General features: G+C 37.5%; 1 protein-coding gene across 1 annotated transcript in view; it reads right to left on the reverse strand.

Moving 5' to 3' along the window:
• The window catches only part of LOC150085599 (condensin-2 complex subunit D3-like), a 154,505-nt gene that overhangs the window by 26,287 nt on the left and 108,573 nt on the right, over positions 1 to 19,645 (reverse strand). Inside the window, exon 5 of the mRNA XM_090374612.1 lies at positions 843 to 1,032. Within this exon, the coding sequence (XP_090230738.1) occupies positions 843 to 1,032 (190 nt within the window). The remainder of the gene's footprint in view (positions 1 to 842; positions 1,033 to 19,645) is intronic.

Raw genomic sequence — 19,645 nt, forward strand, 5'->3', positions numbered from 1 at the left:
TTTTCTGGTTTCGCTAATCACATTAGTGTTTAATGTGTGACGTGATTTTAACAATTTTGATAAATACGACTGAGATACTCTTAATTTTACTGCCGCTTCTCTTTGAGACATTGCCTAAGTTTAATTTATTGTACGTTTCTATAATTCGTAACATCTTTTACACTCAAATTCACTCTCTTTCTGTTCACAGATTTTTTTTTTTGGTAGTAAAATTTAAACCACAGTAAAAAAAGATAAGTGTCAATCAATAACAAAGCACACGGCACACACAAATTGGAACATGGCACACGCAAGTGAGACATAGAAATGAAGAGCAGATTTCAGTGACGGGGAAACACATTTCACCATAATAATGTGAAAACACGGAATTCCAGCTATTGGTATTATCGCAAATGAATAAGATAAAATTTACTACCTGTTTATTGCACTAACAGAAAAGATCAATAAACCAGAAACTGCAAATTGTTTTTATTGTTTTATGGTTGTGACCTCCAGAAATGTTCTTTAGAAAAATATCACAGAGATGTTCAAAATTTATTCTTATAACCGAAAATGTGATTCTAGTAAACGATGAAAGTATAGTGCATTTTACTGATTTGGATCAGTTCTTTGAAATTTGATTCTATTGAGCGCTGATTCTAATAACAAGTGATCACTATAACCGGCACTTATTGTACTTATAAGCTCTATATGGTCTAAATACTAAACTTTCGATGGTGTTCAGACCATACAAAATCTATCTTTACATAACTGGATTATATTTCTTGTAAAAAAATACATTAAAATAATAATTATATTTGGTAACTCACAACAAATTAAAGTTTCAGTAAAGCAATACAAACCATTAATGTATGGGAAGGAGGCAGCTATTATGCTCTGAATAACAAGTAAAAGTCTGGATGAGAAACCACAAGGATATGACTGTACTACTTCACCAATGGTGAACAAGTGTTTTACAATGGTTTCTTCTGCTTCAGTTTCTAATGCTGATTTATCTTCTAGAATAACTTGAGTAAGATATTTTTCAGAAGCCTAAAGACAGTTAACAGGTAAAATATTAAAGTGAAAAAAAAAAAAAAAAAAAAAACATATATATATATATATATATATACAGGGTGTTTCAAAAGTGATGGTCAATAATTTAAAGGTGAACTGTACAAACTACAATATGCAAAAATAGCCTACTAAACATGGGTCCTTAAGTGAATCGTTTTCAAGATATTGCACATTCTAGTTGGGATCTACCAGTGACTTGTTTGTTTAGGTTAGGTTATGCTCATTCTCTCCCTTTCCCAATGCTCTGAGATGTAGCAGGCATACTAGTACTTGTCAAAGGATAGTCAACATGGAAAGAAGTTAAGCCATGAGGTTGTCACAGACATTCTCTCAGATATGCCAGACAAGCTGTACTTGCTACCTGGGAGTCTAAAACGCTGATGGAACTGATATTCGGGTGACACTCAAGTCACGTGGATCCAATTTCGGCGAGGTCTGAATGGTCTGTGACAGCCAAATCCTCTGCTTGCACCTTCACGATGGTGGGACTGTTAGTAATCCTGGGTATAACCTCCATGCACAAGTACATGGTGGGTGACCACCCAGGTGTGAACCAACGTAAGCAGGGGTCGAGGTGTGGCACCCACATCACATGGAGGAACGCAGCCCCTCTATGATACCAGGCAGTACTAGGTGGTAGATGACTCTCATCAACCGGTGAAATACCACCACTTTGCTTATTGGAGGCTTGAAGTGTTGGAACCCATGTTTAGTCTCTAGAGCTAAGTTCCGGTCAACCCTTCCCTATCTCTTCCATCATGCAGTATGACTGATGACTTTTGAGGTTATAATGAATGTCGTGGCAAGCTCCAATATTCCTTACATTTCGAGGGTACAGCTCTAAAACGGTGTTCGCAGGCCGGCCGGTAGTTAGTACACCGGACGGAACCTATTGGTAACTCTCTAGGAGGCTTCCGGATCAGCTAGTGTATAATCTTGCTACCTCTACTCTGCCAGATAGTGACTGGAGGGAGTCCGAGTAGTGTGTATGCGGGGAGCATTGTCGAGGCCCCGTTATGTAAAGGATCTGGGTATATTCTTACCACGTGTACGCCATATCCAAAAATTTCATTACTTCATACAGCATGTCCCACCCACTTTTTCTTACTATTGAATGCACCATGAATTGTCAAAACTAATAGGGCAAGCTTATCTGCGAAAAGATCTAAACCTGCCAAGCACTTTCTAATTCATTTCACAAATACGTGGTCTCAATTCTAATCTTAACGATGTCCATTTCCACTTGCAGTTTGCCAAACCCCATGTACTTTTTCTGACAGAATCTCAGTTATCCGTTGATTCGACTACTGCTCATCTCAGATGCCCAAATTATTCGCTGTATGATTCCTTTCGCCTAAAAGGTGGTACTTGTTCATATGACTGTTCTGATATTATCTGTCAGAGACTTGGCAATTTGGAATCTACTCTCTTTGATCTTCTCTGGCTTAAAATCTCTCTACCTCATTGTGTCAAATTCATCTGTTGTCTCTACCGTTCTCCCAACTACACTAATCACTTGGAACTCTTTGACTTCCTCTCTTTGCAACTTGACTTTCTCCAGTCCAACTTTCCTAACAGTGAGATAATTCCTTGGTGATTTTAATGTTCACAACTCCAGCTGGCTTCCGTTTTCTGGTCACACCGACTCAGCAGGTCGAGATGCTGAGGCTTTTGCGATTACTAATGACCTAGCACAATTGTTCCTTTACCTACAAGAATACCGGACAACCCTTCTAAGTACACGGTCGAAGTGGAGGTCCTTTACCCACTTCAGATCACAACTTGGTGATTGTCTCTTCTCCGATGGAACCTTTATCTCATGGCTATTCCCAACCTAGTGTTGTTTGGCATTACAAGAATGCAAAATGGGATGAGCTGCAAGACTTCTTTTCTTCTTTTCCTTGGTCAGATTACTGTTTCAAAACTTCTGATGTCAACGTTTGCTCACATAGAGTCAGTGAAATTATTCTTGCAGGAATGGAATCCTTTATCCCACACTCCACTTTAAAATCTCGTCCTTTATCTAAACCTTGGTTTTCCAATAAATGTGCTAAGGCTGTTCAAGAGAAGAATGTTGCATATCGTAATTGGCTTGTTTCTAATTCTTCAGTTTCATTTTCTGCCTACACCAAAGCTCGCAACAGTCGTAAAGCAGTTATTAATCAGTCCAAACTAGAGTTTGAATAGGCTAAGAGTAGAAAACTTGCTTCTTGCCCTAATGGTAGCTGAGCATTCTGGTCCCTTGACAAAGATATTGGGCGCAACTTTTGCCCATCTCTGCTCCCACCTCTGTCCAAACCAGATGGTTCTGTTGTCACTTCAGCCAAGGATAAAGCTGACCTGCTAGCATTCCATTTTTCTTCCAGCTCATGTATTAATGATCTTGGTAAAACACCTCCCACCATTCCCAACACGCTTCATTCAATGCCTCCTGTGGTCTTCCGTCAAAAGGATATCAGAAGGATTTTAATGAATCTTGATGCTAAGAAAGCTCCAGATCCCGATGGTATTTCTCCAATTGTTCTCAAAACCTGTGCTCCTGAACTTACTCCTATTCTTTGCCGCCTTTTTTCACTTTCTTATTCCAAAGGTGTTTTTCCTTCTGCTTGGAAATTTGCTCATATCCAGCCAGTTCCTAAAAAGGGTGACAAATCCCTCCCATCTAATTATCGTCCCATTGCAATTACTTCAACTCTTTCTAAAGTAATGGAGAAATCAATTAACCGCTAACTCTTAAACTACATAGAAACCTTCCGTCTGATCAACGATCGCCAGTATGGATTCCATCAGTGTCGATCCACTGGTGATATTCTGGCTTATGTTACCCATTTATGGACTAATTCAATGGAAAGGTTCGGTGAAACACAAGTAGTTGCTCTTGACATCTCAAAGGCTTTTGATCGTGCGTGGCATAAACGTCTTCTAAACAAGCTTCCATCTTATGGTTTGCCAACTGTTTTTGGTAATTGGTTATCCAGTTTTCTCTCTGATCGCTCACTGAGGGTGATGGTAGATGGCTCCTGTGTTCTAACTTCTCCACTAATGCCGGTGTCCCCCAAGGTTCAGTTCTTTTCCCCCACTCTTTTCCTCTTGTATATTAATGACGTTCTTCCATTGACTGGAAATCCTATCCATAGTTTTGCCGATGATAGCACATTGCATTCCACTTTATATTTTGAGATACCTTGTCCTGCTCAATCAGCTTCAACTTCTCGAAAATCTGTTACCAATTCCTTAAATGCCGATCATCAGGTAATTCTCCAGTGGGGCAAAGACAACTTAGTTGATTTCAACCCTTCTAAAACTCAGTCTTGTCTTATATCTCACAAAAAGGATTCTTCTCTCCTATGCTTATCTTTAGTGGCACTCCGATTTCTAGGCAAAATGATATATCTTTTTTGGGGATTACCTTGACTTCTAATCTCTCTTGGCACAAGCACATTACAAAGATTGCGTTCTCTGCATCTAAAAACTTGGTTTTCTCTTTCGCTCTCAGCGTTACTTTTCATCCAAACAGCTGCTCACCCTGTATAAATTGCAAATCTGCCCTGACATTTAATATTGTTCCCACAACTGGGGTGGTGCCCCCAAAACCTCTCTCAGGCTTCTTGATTCCATTCAGAAGAGGACAGTTTGGTTAATTAATGATTCATCTTTAACAGAGTCTCTCCGCTCGCTTTCTCATAGATGTACTGTTTCTACTGCATGCCTCTTCTACAGATACTTCCATGGGCACTGTTCTTCTGAATTGTTTTCTATAATTCCCACTCTCTCTTTCGAAACAGTCCGAACACGTGCTGCCACCAGCCAACATCCATTTACTGTCCAACTTCAAACCCACAGAACCAACTTTTCATCTTCCTCATTTATTCATTCAACTGCCGTTTTCTGGAACAACCTTCCTTCACACGTATTTCCTGAAAATTACAATCTACAGAAGTTCAAGTCCAATGTCAACAAATATCTTCTTTCATCTTCTCAACCTCCAACCCAAGCACGGTACTAAGTACTATGGGTTCTAATACCTCTCGTGTTTGGGGTTCACATAAAAAAAAAAAAAAAAGCAACAAAGAATATGCAGACATTCACTTCATGTATGGTAAAGCCAATGGCAGTGCACTCAAGGCTGAACGTTTGTACCAAGAAGTATTTCCCATCCCAATAGGTGCACTATCATCAGGGTACATTAACGCCTTAGAGAACATGGGCGATTTGCACATGGAGTACGAGCAGGTGGGCCCACAAGCATAACACCTGATGTTGAAGAAAGGGTGTTTGAAAGAAAAGAACAAAATCCAGGAATTTCGACAAGGAGAATTGCTCTGTAAGAGCATGTACTGAGTCATAGCAATGTGTGGCAAATTTTACATCACCAATTACTGTACCCTTACCATATCCAGCGTGTACAAGGTCTCAGCAATACAGACTACCCTCCAGAATGCTCCCATAGTCAGTGGCGGATCTTAACAAAAAATGTGCGTTATCTCCAAAACGGTTCATTTGTGGCCCGATGTTCACTGGGACTTTGTTTGCTTATTTTAGTTTATTCTTTTCACCCTTAAATTATTGCCCACCATTTTTGAAACACCCTGCATATATATATATATATATATATATATATAAATAATGAGATACCAAATATAAACATGAGTTTTAACAAGAAGCGGCAGTTGCACATGAATAAGCAAAGCAGCAATAAATGATGCAAAAGTATATATATGCATGGAGGAATTAATGTTAATGGGTTTGATAAAAGTGCAAAGATGGAAGTGAAATTTACACAAAATACCAAAAACTAATAGGGGAAGGGTAGCAGAAATAAGAAAAGTTGTAGTTGTGAAACGAGAAGGAAAGAATGTTAAAAATCCTATATGTTAAAATGAATTATGAGAATTATAGGCTAAATTGAAAAGCCAATTAGAGAGGAGGGAACTGTAAAGTAAAACAATTAATACAAAGTGATTAAACAAATAAAAGGTGAACTAGCCAGCATCAGAAATAGGTGGGCAAATTTAGCTATAAGACGGAAGAAGGGGGTAGCAAAAATGCAAAAATCTGATGTTAGCTAAAGTAAATACTGATAAATGGTCAGGTATTTCATCAGGGTATCAGGTGTTTCACCTGACCATGTATCAAGAACTGCATATCTATACTTGTCCATATCAGTGGAAGAGAAGCAAATTAAAGAATAAAACTATAAGTGGGATAAAGTAGCATTTTCTCACAAAATATGGACAAGGCAGTCCCCAAAGCAGTGTAAGTTATATAAAAATTAAGGTGAAATTAAGATAAAGCTGAAATAAAATTAAAATATAATTAAATTAAATAAACACAAAAGGGTAATGTAATTTAGAATAAATATTGGTATTGGAATTTAGTGCAAAAAGTATATAAATTTGATAAATTTAGAACAAGCAAATGGTGCAAGAGATTAAATTGAGGATAGGGAAAGGATAAAGGTGTAATTAAATAGCGACAAAGATAACGAGACATTAAGGATAGTTGGAACATTCTTATCACCATCATATTGCACTAATAGCTTTAAGAATTGGAAAAAGGTAGAAGTAGAAAGTAAAAAGATAAAAAGTAAAGAAAAAAGATATTAAACATACTAGGCTAGCTGGGGTTGTAAAGCCCAACCTTTTAGTAAGGGCCCTGACTTTGTAAATGTTAGTATAAAACAAGACTAATACCAGATGCGTGTGGAGAAGGGAAAATGAAAGTAAAATGAGAAAATAGAGTATAAAATCGATACCTGGAATTTTCAAGTAATGCATGGTGGAAGGAAGAAGGCAAGGAAAAAATATTGCAAACATATTCAGTTGAGTTGATAAATGTATCTAAAGCAGTACAGTACCACATTAGAGACTGTGCTTTAGACATATAATTATTTATAGTAAAAGAATGGATTTAATGGAGAGTTGTTAAAAAAAAAAAAAGAAATTAGTTACCTCTATAGTCATATTTTGATAAAATATGTGCATAGAGATACATAAGTGGAGCATTGATAAAGAGAAGGAATTATCTATAACGATAATTATAATGCAGATATGTGGTTGGAATAACTGAATTCTGCAGACAGAAAGGCAAAAGATATATAGAAAATAAACATAGCTCAGTCTAAAAATAAAAAATACATATTGAACTCAGCAGTGACTAGTCTAGTAAATCAGAAAGTAATAAAATGTCTGTTATGGGTATAAGTAAAAAGGTTAGAATTAAGAAAAAGTAGACCAAATGGTATAGCTACTATATATCTAAAAACTTTGGAGGTTGTATAAGTAAAACCTTGTAAAATAATTAAAGAAATTTTACAAACCAGGGTAGCATTGTTCACATATAAAAATATTTAAATCCAATATTTAAATCCAAATGCAATGAATAAGGGGTCGTGTAGCTATATAAGTGATATGAGGGAACTTTTGAAGTTGCATTTTTTTAATGCACTAAAACTGAATTTTCACATTAATGCACAAAAAAGCTACACATTAAAAACAAAACTTTAATGCTATGTTTACTGTATTTCTAATAAGCCAAATATGCTTTCAAAATGATTCCTATATAAATATATTTGCTTGTATATATTTAATATAATTAAATTAATTAAATATATTTATTATTTATTACTGATGGTAAAACTGACATTTAAGTAAAAAACAAAGCAGAAATTTCTACTACTACTACTACTACTGTAAACTAGAAATATGCAGCAGAACTTATTTGAAAATTAATGTTCTTTTACAATAATTATAAGCAATATTCATTATAAACAAATTTCAGTACAGCAAAATGGTTCATTGTAATGTAACAAGCTTTTACCACAATTGTAAATAATGTGCATCGTCTGGCCACTTTATTAGGACCAGACAGCCTTGGGGCTATATGCAACAATCTATGCAAAAATATATAAATTGAGGTCACATTGTGAATGAATCAACTAGTTTCCAAATAAATTTGTATGAAATGGGGAACAGGCAGAACCTCATGGACTTTGAACAAAGCAAGATTCTTAGTTAGCATTTAACAAGTGCAATTTAGCAGAGAGGAAGGCTGCATATGTTGAATGTTCAAAGACTGGTTAAAAAGCACTAGAATGGAAAATCACATTCATAAACAGACACAAATGCAAAACAATGTGCTAAGTCATGGAACTAAGCATCTGGAATGGATTACCAAGTATACTTTTCACCAAACAATTTACTGGTGCATTAAATCAACAGTCATCACTACCCATACCAAAGAACACAAGGAATGCACAACAGAAGTAGATCTTCTTGGTAGCCAACACTTTCAGTCACCAATCAGTAACGTCAGACCACAAAGGGTTAAAAAAGTAATCTGTGCTTGTTTTTAAGAAACCATGCAAAAACACATTAAAGGACAACATAGTTGTCCTTTAATGTTTTGTAGTCAGCAGGATTTAAACCACATAGATAATACAATGGTCTTAATTCTCACAGCAGAACAAACTTGCTCTTGCAATGAGTCACTCTGCCATTGCACTACTTTTAAACAGATAGTTTAGATAAAAAGTTAATTTGCATTTATTATTTCCAAAATGAAGGAAATAATAAATGACAGCCTCATCACTCTCTAGACAGCAGAGTCTGTATTGGCAACATGTAGACAAAATAATTATAAAGAAGTTGTTCAATATGAGCTGCTATGCAGTATACAAAATCAGAGTTTTCAAAGTTGTAATATTGCTAACTATCTGTTTTGTTGGAGTGTTGTTGTTGTTGCCAGAGACCACTTGCAATCAGTGAGGGACTAACTGCTCCTGAAACAGGCTCATATAGCAATCCCATCTTTTAAACAAATAGGCAATTTTCAGCTAGGCCATCAGTTTGAAATTAGTGCAACAGCAGGGTAGCTAAGACCACTATATTATCAATTAAGTTTAAATTGTCCTGGCCCCAAAACAGATGAAAGGACAAGACAGTCCTATAAAAATCTTATAATTTCCGAGGCCATATATAATGAACATAGTATCTGGGAAGTTAAAATCCCATGTTATAAGACATTCTGATTACTGGTCCACTCTAATTCATTGTACAACAGTTTGTTGTACTCATTAGATTCATTATGCCTATAACAGACTCCTATTCTCATTTTTGCTTTCCCAGTGCTTATGTCACATAAACTGACTCAATATTGCTCTGTCCACCCATATCAACTCGATGCAGTTCCTTAGATTTTATGTTTCTTAACTAACAGCATAACCCTCCTCCCTTCCTATCCTTTCTGTACATATTGCACTCTCCAAATTCCAATTCTGCATTGCTTATATCTGTGTGACACCAAATCTCTGATATCCAAAAATATCCACATATGTCTTGACCGGCAATTCAAATTTATTTACGATACTCATAGCATTTTATGTACATGGAAGTATACATGTACCTGTTCTTACTTTTAGTTATCCAAACATAGCCTATGTACACTGAGTGGATAGAAATCATGGGATACCTGCCCCAGACCATTAGCTGCCCTAACAGTTCCTTGTTGACAAGACTGGTGCATAGCTTTGTGCGGTTTCTGCCAGATATGCACCATCCTTTCCACTTCAAATAACTGGAAACTGGACATTTGGAGGCCCAGCTCCAAATGTCCAGGATCTAGTGCCGATGTTTTTTCACACAGTGGAGGTGTAGAGTTCTATGTCATGGTGTTAGCAATGGGGCACTGGTGAGTCAGCAACTCCCATAATCTATTACGGCTGTTGATCGCCTAATCGTCTTGGTGGAGACGTTTCTGGCACCTCACTCGTTGAAGTTGGTGGTGATTTGTGCCACTGTTGCTCTCTGGTTGGCCATGTTCATCCACCACTTTTCTCCACCCACAGTACTGTCCACGATGAGATGTTATCCTGGAAATGGCGTGTTCTCGATATACTCTTGATACTTTCGAAAGGGGATAGTGCATTTTCTGTTCCCTCCGCAATAGAGTGACCCACGTGTCGGGCACTCACTATCATTCCTCTTTCAAAGTTGGTTAACTCATGACATTCATCCATACTGACATCAAATGACCATCTTTGTGAATATAGTGATGCAGTGTACCTCTATATACCTGCCAAGCGGTGATTCGTCCACTAGCAAGAGGAGTGACAGCATCGCATTGCCCAGGAACCAGATATCCCATGAGTTCTGTCCTTTCAGTGTATTTACTTGTTCCATGATGACACCTAACAGTCCTTGAAATCCCGAGCACCTTGCTTTCCAGGATGCTGCTCATTCCAATAGAAGAAGTGCAAGAATCACTTTCGCTTCTGCCCACAGGTAGTAAAAGGTAGTACCACAGGTAGTAATAGACTGTTAATCTATTAGTCTGTGAATCCCCCCCCCAAACTAGCAGTTTTCTGACTTGTCTAACACTGCCTCGACATCAGCAAATATTCTTGACCCTTTCTATTGATGTGTATCCCATCCCTGCAGAAGTGAACCTTGCACAATCTTTCCAGGGCTGAATTGATTCACAAAGTTCTCATCGTATACTCCCTCCTATCGTCTCTGGGCAGATTTGCAAACGCTTTCAAATTTAACCCAAACCCAAGACTTTTTTTTTTTTACATTAACCTGTACATGCCCTTAAAAGATAACTGCTCTACAACATCATTAACTTTTGCTCCTGGCAGAGTCCTATTCCACCTATCCTTTTTGCACAATATATTCCCCATCTAAACTGACAATAGAGTCACCAACAATAACTAGCTCCTGTGGGACAGTGCATTCTGCCTGGAAGATTGCCGCTGTGTTGCCAGATGCGCAGGAGTGAGCTCTGGCGCTGAGTTGACCAGCTGAGAGCTTGATGGGCCTTTCATTTTAATTCCTTCGAGGGCATCTATTCTACTCTTCAAACTCTCATAGTGATGCTGAGCATCATCTCTTAGTGATGCTCACTAACAACAGATTTAATTCAACATGACCAAGTTTTCTTGCCACTACTGTATCTAGTCATCCAGCTCATCATGCACTTGACTAAAGTAGGGAGGAAAACAATGAGCTGCTCAAAGTCGCTCACTTGGCTTCCCACTCTGTACTAATATTAGAGAGGATAATACCTAAAGTATAATGTCAGCAAAAATGAAATTTAGTTATCTTTGTTATTAAGTGTGAAATTGAATTTCTGCAGAGGATATTAATAAAATCAAAATGTCATATAAATTAATAAAGACTGACTGTACCTTGTTAAAATTATTCCTTAAGAAGAATTTTTTTTAGTGAAGCGCATTAATTGATATTCTCTCTCTCTCTCTCTTTGATAACACTAGGCATGCATTTAAAACTGAAAAATTTGCTGTCACTCTGTTTATTATCAATTTATTAAAAAAGTCGAAACGGAAGTTCCAGTACGGTCGTACAAGTGCCTTTGATGAGCGAAGAGAAGGAAAGCCATCAACATCCACAGGCTGTGAGAGTTTTGCAAAGATTGAGCAGCTGGTGCTGAGTGACAGACATGTGACAATTCATTTCATCGCAAATGCAGCGGGAATTAGTTATGGGTCTGCCCAAGGCATTTTACATGACTATCTGCACATGTCTAAGGTCTCCGCATGATGGGTTCAAGATTGCTGACACCTTTGCAGAAGCAATGTCGAATGCAACATTCTTGCCAACTGTTCGATTTGTGTGTAATGCAGATGTTGAGAACTTTTTTGATTGGTTGGTGACAAATGCTGAGTGTACCCGTATGATCCAGAGAAGATGATGTTATCCATGTTTTGGGACAGAAAAGGGGTTTTTGTGACCTACCTCATGGTTCCACATACAGGAGAATACAGGTAACCCTTGTATAACATGGTAGTTAGGTTCCTATAAAATCTCGTGTAGTGCTAAACCATTTTATACGGAACTAAGAACCAGTATAAAAAAGGGGGTTACATTCCAAAAGCTAACAAAAATACATCATTTCGTTAAATTATGTTAACAAAACTGACAAAAAAATACACCATTCTATATTTTGTGTATCTTCTGCTCTCTTTAAAAAATCACTAATTTGGGTTTGTTTGATTTTGCTTGATAGACCTTTGTAATTTCATCGTGTGGAACTAACCATTTTTGAAGCTCCCTTTTGAGCTTTGGGCTCCTTTCAGTCAAAGAATAAGATTCTAATTGTTTGGCTAACTTTATGCCTTTCTGTATACTTTTTTAGTGTAAAATTTGGAAATTCAGAATTTTCATCTGCGCTATCATCCTCTGAATTGATTTGTCTCCAATGCCATTTCCACCAAATCCGCTTCACCAGCCTCTTTTTGTACCAATAAAAGGAGCAGCGGCGACTAAGGCTATGTTGCTCTGTGTGTTCAAACCGTGTGCATTCTGAGGTTGATTTTCTATTTTTCTGGACGAAAAACCAGAGTTTCTGGGAGAAAAAACCATGTTACTCTCGCCTGAGACCGACTAACTCAGCCACGTTAAAAAAAATACACAAAAATTCCTCTCGTTGGTCATCGACGGGATTCGAACTTTGATCTTTTCCATCTGGGTGGGGTGGGGTGGCGGCGATTCTACAAACTGTACTAGCCACGAGGGCTTCAGTAGTCATATCATCAAAACCTTTCCCTCCTACTGACTTAGCAAGTTCTATTACCGCATGGATTCTGCTTTCTGTCGGTTCAACCATATTTCCTGAATGGACTGACTCTGGCCATACATTTTTCCAAAACGCATTTAATGTTAAGGCATATAGCAGAAAATTTTTACTTCTTTGAGCAACAAACTATGATTCTGATACTGATACAGCCCACAATTGAAAAATGTTTCCTTCACTTCAGTTTTCCATCAATTCAATTCAGAATCAATCTTTTCCAAAATTCATTGCAATGATTTTCTGCTGTAATGAGTTTCAAAGGTAGATATAATGCCTTGATCTAATTAAAGAAGTTATACTAGGTAGTATTTTCTGCTGTAATGAGTTTCAAAGGCAGATATAATGCCTTGATTTAATTAAAGTTATACTAGGTAGTAGGAACATTACTTCAATGTTTGGATGACTTAAATCTTTTGGATGGCCTAGCATGTTATCCAATAGTAATAACACTTTGAAATCTAGATTTTTCCACAAGTTCAACAAGTACAAGTTCAATAGCACAGAAAATGGGGATTTCCCAATAATTTTTTTTTTGCATAATGATTAGCCAGCCAAAAGCAGAGATTCACAAAAACGAATGGAAATGTTGAAAAATTGCATCCAACAGAATAGCAAAGTTTTTCTCTGCACAAAAGCTCAAAAATACCGTATTATGCGAGTTGCCAAAATTCTCTTAACGGTATTATATAAGTACTATTTTCTGCAAGGATTTCCACACTTTATTAATCGTGTTAAAACAAAACCATGTTGTAGAAGTACTGTGCTATACAGGGGTTGACTGTACTACAGAAATCTTTTGAAAAAGTTACCTGTTGCTTTGAAGGTGAAAAGCTGTGGAATGTTAACCAAAGGTGTCCATCTTCTGTCAGACAATGCACCAGCTCACATGGCTGCTGCCACTGCCAACTTTGTTGCCTAGTGCGGCTTTGAACTACTGCAACACCTACCCTATTCTCCTGACCTAGCACCATCAGACTTCTTGTTTCGAGAAACGAAGAAACCATTGCGTGGGAACTGCTTTGATTCGTCTCGAGAAGTCATATGAAGTGGAATTGTGGTTTCAGGCAAAAAGTACAGATTCTACGGTCAAGGCATTAAACAACTGATCCATAAATGGGAGAAATGTGTTACATGGAGAGTACATAGAAAAAAATTAAAGTTCCTGTGAAGTTTCACCTTTCTAGGGCTATTTTTTCTAGGTAAGGGTATGAACCTTTTTGATATCCCTTCATAAGTGTCATGGCAAGGTGTTGCAGGGTGCCCTGTGGTGCTACCCATGCACTGCATAATGCAGTCAGTAATACCTATACATTGTCAAGTGGATGGCCATAGCACTGAATGTCTTTTCTCAGTTGGTTCCAAACATAGCTCAACTGAGTTGAGATCAGGTGAGTTAGGGAGGCCATGGGAGGATGGAGAATTCATTGTTATATTCCTGAAAGCAGTTAGCAACCTGTCATGTCTTATAATATGGCATGTTGTCTTGTTGTTATATGTCAGAGTTGTCACTATCATCGCTATGGTTCGGATTTTTATGTATTATCATATTCATTTTTCGTTTACATAAAGGCATGAAACTTAGTGTGTCCATGTTACATGGTCTGAGGACCCTAATGAAGCGTGTTTGTAATTTTATATTTCTTCATATTTTACACATTAGGTCATAATTTCAAAAAATATCATATTTAATAGCATGTTTTATACTTGTCGACATAAAATTTTCATATTTCGTCTTACGATAATCGATTATTTATCAAATTGATTTAAAATATATTTCTAAAAAACCATGGGTATTTACATTTAATCATTTCACATTCCAGCATGGGCGAACACAAGCGACTAAATCCCAAAGTTATTTTGATTGGCTCTTTAGTCACTCACAACGACACCGTAGTGTCATTTTAGCTATAATTTAAATAAAAAATTTAATTTTTCTGTTTATACTCTGGCACGACAACCAAGTCAGTAGAGTTTACCATAAATCGTCAATACAAATATTTATCATATTTAGTAGTGACGAGCTTGAACCCTGGTCCACTCAAGGCTTGGGCTTGGTTTGGTTTTTAGGAGCATTAGCAACTAAGGCCATATTGCTCGGGGATATGCGGTGGTCATTCCCTGACCTTTCCGCATCCTCCATATTTGGTGGTGACGGGATCGAACCCCGGTTTAATCAAGAAGTGTGTGCTACGCACTACTGCTCCTTCCCACCTGGCTACGGAGGCGCCGGTCCACTCAAGGAACGCGTGCTATGCACTCTTGCTCCTGACCACTGGGCTACGTCAGTAGTTTCGCTTTATACTGAGTTCAACAAATTATTCGTTCAACTTATTTTATACAGTAGAAACTTCAGCTGTTGGCGAAATAACACCAAAATCGAGCAAAATTCAGCTTTTTAGAAAATGGATTTGTTCTGTGGTGAAAGAAGAGTCCAAAGACACATACCAAAAGGATGAAAAAATAATATATTGCAATGCGTACAATAAAGAGGTATGTAATTTAATTAATGAATATTATATTGGTGTAGATACACCATAGATAACTCTTAAAGAACAACTACGATAGTAGCGTGAAAGGAATCATTTCATCTGTATCTCATATTGTGCTCTTCCTTCACTATGAGTTGCCCATGTATTGCACTACCTCGTAGAGAAGTCTACTGTTACTTGTTAATAGAGAAGTTTACTGTTACTTCAGTGAGTACCATCACCCAGAAATGGCACCGTTTCAAAGCTAGTTGACTTTTCATTGGAGGGTGGTGGTAAGACAAGTAACAATAGTCTTCTCTATTAGTGAAGCATTACTTATTCGAGGTAGTGCAATACATGGGCAACTCGTTTTGAAAGAAGAGCACAATATGAGATACAGACGAAATGATGCCTTTCACACTACTATCGTAGTTGTTATTTAAGTTGTTCTTAATCTATGGTGTATCTACACCGATATTATATTATATAGAATCTTAAAATCTTAAATATTATGCCTTGCTGCATTTAGTTTATTTAAGTAAATTAATTAATAACCTGGTAATAGATCTATCATAATTTTTATTTTTAGTCATGCATATTTAGATTTAATATGCATGACTTGTACTTAAGTTGGTAAAGTACTTAGCAACTTAAGTGTTAGCAGCATAGTACCTTAGCCTATACATTTTGGTTTTTGTATGTTTAAAAAAATTTATTTTAATGTTTATATTTAAAAAACACCTTGCAATTTTGATATTGTCATTATATTACTTGTTAGAAATTTGTATAACAAGTCGTACCACTTTAAAAGAATGAAAAAAAAGTAAATATTATCATTTATACGGTATGTAAAGGTAAATTATTTAGTCATATTTAAGGTCATATTCTCCTTCTACTTGATATAAATGTAAGAAAGGAAAGGAAAAAACTGACTCGAGTAAATAATACAAAAGTCTTTGAGATAACAGAAGAGGAGAAAAAGCAGTATGTACTGGAACTTAAGAACAAGTTTGAGCTTCTGCAGACTGCTCAGGACCAAGATATCGACAAGGAATATTAATTTTCTGAAAGTGATAGAGCCCAAGAAACCTATAGGGAAAAAGAAATCCAAAGAAGAAAAAAATTAGTCAAGAAACACTTGATATGATGAACCGAAGGCGAAAAATGAAGAGCAAGATAAATACTAACAAGGAAAAAATTGAGTATACTGAGTTATGCAAAGCCATTAGAAAGAGACTCAGAGAGGACATAAGAAGATTTAACACAAGAAAAGCAGAACAAGCATTAAAGGAAAACAAAGGATTTAAATCAGCAGCCATGAGCAGTATTACAGAAAAACAAATGATACTGAAACTGAAGAATAGCGATGGTGAACTTATAAACAGCAGAGAAGGCATAATTCAAATAGCAGAAGACTACTATAGAGAATTATACAAGGAGGAAAGGTTGATTTGATTTGATTTGGATTTTATTGGCGCATTAGCAACTAGGGCTATAATGCGCCAAGACCAGGTAATTTGTAAAAATTTAACATCTCAGTGACCTAATTAATTAGGCCACCATGTCCAAGTCTAATAATAAATATATAAAAAAGATAAATCAATAAAAGAAATAACAACAACATATAAATTTTAAATACGATTAAAAACCTTTATTGCTTTCAAAAAGCTAAAAATCGCAGACACATTGTCATTGTCGGATAAAATCTGACTGAGTGTATAAGGCTCAGTCAGATGATTAAAAGCGGTAAAACGGGTGCTGCTAAAATCTGGACAGTCAATTAAAAGGTGTCTGATCATTAAAATTGTGCCACAGGACTCACACACATAGGAGGGTCATCAGCCCTCAGCAAAAACGAATGAGTTAAATGACTGTGTCCTATGCGGGTCCGGGCAAGAACAACTTCCTCCTTACGATTCCTGCGCAGACTAGACTGCCACGGTTCAATAACAGGCTTTATATGATATAATTTATTCGCAGTCTGTCTATTGCACGAATCCTGCCATTGGGAATATATCTTTTTGTGTATTATTTGCCTGTAGTCTGTATTTTTTTTTTTTTTTTTTTTTTATGTGAACCCCAAACACGAGAGGTATAAGAACCTATAGTACTCAGTACCGTGCTTGGGTTGGAGGTTGAGAAGACGAAAGAAGATATCTGTTGACATTGGACTTGAACTTCTGTAGATTGTAATTTTCAGGAAATACATATGAAGGAAGGTTGTTCCAGAAAACGGCAGTTGAATGAATAAATGAGGAAGACGAAAAGCTGGTTCTGTGGGTTTGAAGTTGGACAGTAAATGGATGTTGGCTGGTGGCGGCACGTGTTCGGACTGTTTTGAAAGAGAGAGCAGGAATTATAGAATCCAATTCAGAAGAACAGTGCCCATGGAAGTATCTGTAGAAGAAGCATGCAGCAGAAACAGTACGTCTATGAGAAAGCGAGTGGAGAGACTCTGTTAGAGATGTATCATTAATTAACCTAACTGCCCTCTTCTGAATGGAATCAAGAAGCTTGAGAGAAGTTTTGGGGGCACCACCCCAGATGTGGGAACAATATTCCATGGCAGGGCGGATTTGCGATTTATACAGAGTGAGCAACTGTTTGGAAGAAAAGTAGCGCCGAGAGCGAAAGAGAAAACCAAGTTTTTTAGATGCAGAGGAAGCAATGTTTGTAATGTGCTTGTGCCAAGAGAGATTAGAAGTCAGGGTAATCCCCAAAAGAGATATATCATTTTGCCTAGAAATCGGAGTGTCACTAAAGATAAGCAGAGGAGCAGAAGAATCCTTTTTGCGGGATATAAGACAAGACTGGGTTTTAGAAGGGTTGAAATCAACTAAGTTGTCTTTGCCCCACTGGAGAATTACCTGAAGATCGGCATTTAAGGAATTGGTAGCAGATTTTCGAGAAGTTGAAGCTGATTGGGCAGGACAAGGTTTCTCAAAATGGAAAGTGGAATGCAATGTGCTATCATCGGCAAAACTATGGATAGGATTTCCCGTTAATGGAAGAAGGTCATTAATATACAAGAGGAAAAGAGTGGGGGAAAGAACTGAACCTTGGGGGACACCAGCATTAGTGGAGAAGTTAGAAGACAGAGAGCCATCTACCATCACCCTCAGTGAGCGATCAGAGAGAAAACTGGATAACCAATTACTAAAAACAGTTGGCAAACCATAAGATGGAAGCTTGTTTAGAAGACCTTTATGCCAAACACGATCAAAAGCCTTTGAGATGTCAAGAGCAACTACCTGGGTTTTACCGAACCTTTCCATTGAATTAGTCCATAAATGGGTAACATAAGCCAGAATATCACCAGTGGATCGACACTGACGGAATCCATACTGGCGATCGTTGATCAGACGGAAGGTTTCTAGGTAGTTTAAGAGTTGGCGGTTAATTGATTTCTCCATTACTTTAGAAAGAGTAGAAGTAATTGCAATGGGACGATAATTGGATGGGAGGGATTTGTCACCCTTTTTAGGAACTGGCTGGATATGAGCAAATTTCCAAGCAGAAGGAAAAACACCTTTGGAATAAGAAAGTGAAAAAAGGCGGCAAAGAATAGGAGTAAGTTCAGGAGCACAGGTTTTGAGAACAAGTGGAGAAATACCATCAGGACCTGGAGCTTTCTTAGCATCCAGATTCATCAAAATCCTTCTGATATCCTTTTGACGGAAGACCACAGGAGGCATTGAATGGAGCGTGTTGGGAATGGTGGGAGGAGTTTTACCAAGATCATTAATACATGAGCTGGAAGAAAAATGGGATGCTAGCAGGTCAGCTTTATCCTTGGCTGAAGTGACAACAGAACCATCTGGTTTGGACAGAGGTGGGAGCAGAGATGGGCAAAAGTTGCGGCCAATAGCTTTGGCAAGAGACCAGAATGCTCGGCTACCATTAGGGCAAGAAGCAAGTTTTCTACTCTTAGCCTGTTCAAACTCTAGTTTGGACTGATTAATAACTGCTTTACAATTGTTGCGAGCTTTGGTGTAGGCAGAAAATGAAACTGAAGAATTAGAAACAAGCCAATTACGATATGCAACATTCTTCTCTTGAACAGCCTTAGCACATTTATTGGAAAACCATGGTTTAGATAAAGGACGAGATTTTAAAGTGGAGTGTGGAATAAAGGATTCCATTCCTGCAAGAATAATTTCACTGACACGATCTGAACAAACGTTGACATCAGAAGTTTTGAAACAGTAATCCGACCAAGGAAAAGAAGAAAAGAAGTCTCGCAGGTCATCCCATTTTGCATTCTTGTAATGCCAAACAACACGAGGTTGGGAATAGCCATGAGATAAAGGTTCCATTGGAGAAGAGACAATCACCAAGTTGTGATCTGAAGTGCCTAAAGGACCTCTCACTTCGACCGCGTACTTAGAAGGGTTGTTTGTGAGAAAAAGATCAAGCGTATTGGCTGTATGATTAGGATTGTCGGAATTCTTGTAGGTAAATGAACAATCTATGCTAGGTCATTAGTAATTGCAAAAGCCTCAGCATCACGACCTGTTGGGTCGGTGTGA

The sequence above is a fragment of the Mastigoproctus giganteus genome, chromosome 5 (genome assembly GCF_048544385.1).
Source record: "Mastigoproctus giganteus isolate SK-2022 chromosome 5, ASM4854438v1, whole genome shotgun sequence".
Classification (NCBI taxonomy): domain Eukaryota; kingdom Metazoa; phylum Arthropoda; class Arachnida; order Uropygi; family Thelyphonidae; genus Mastigoproctus; species Mastigoproctus giganteus.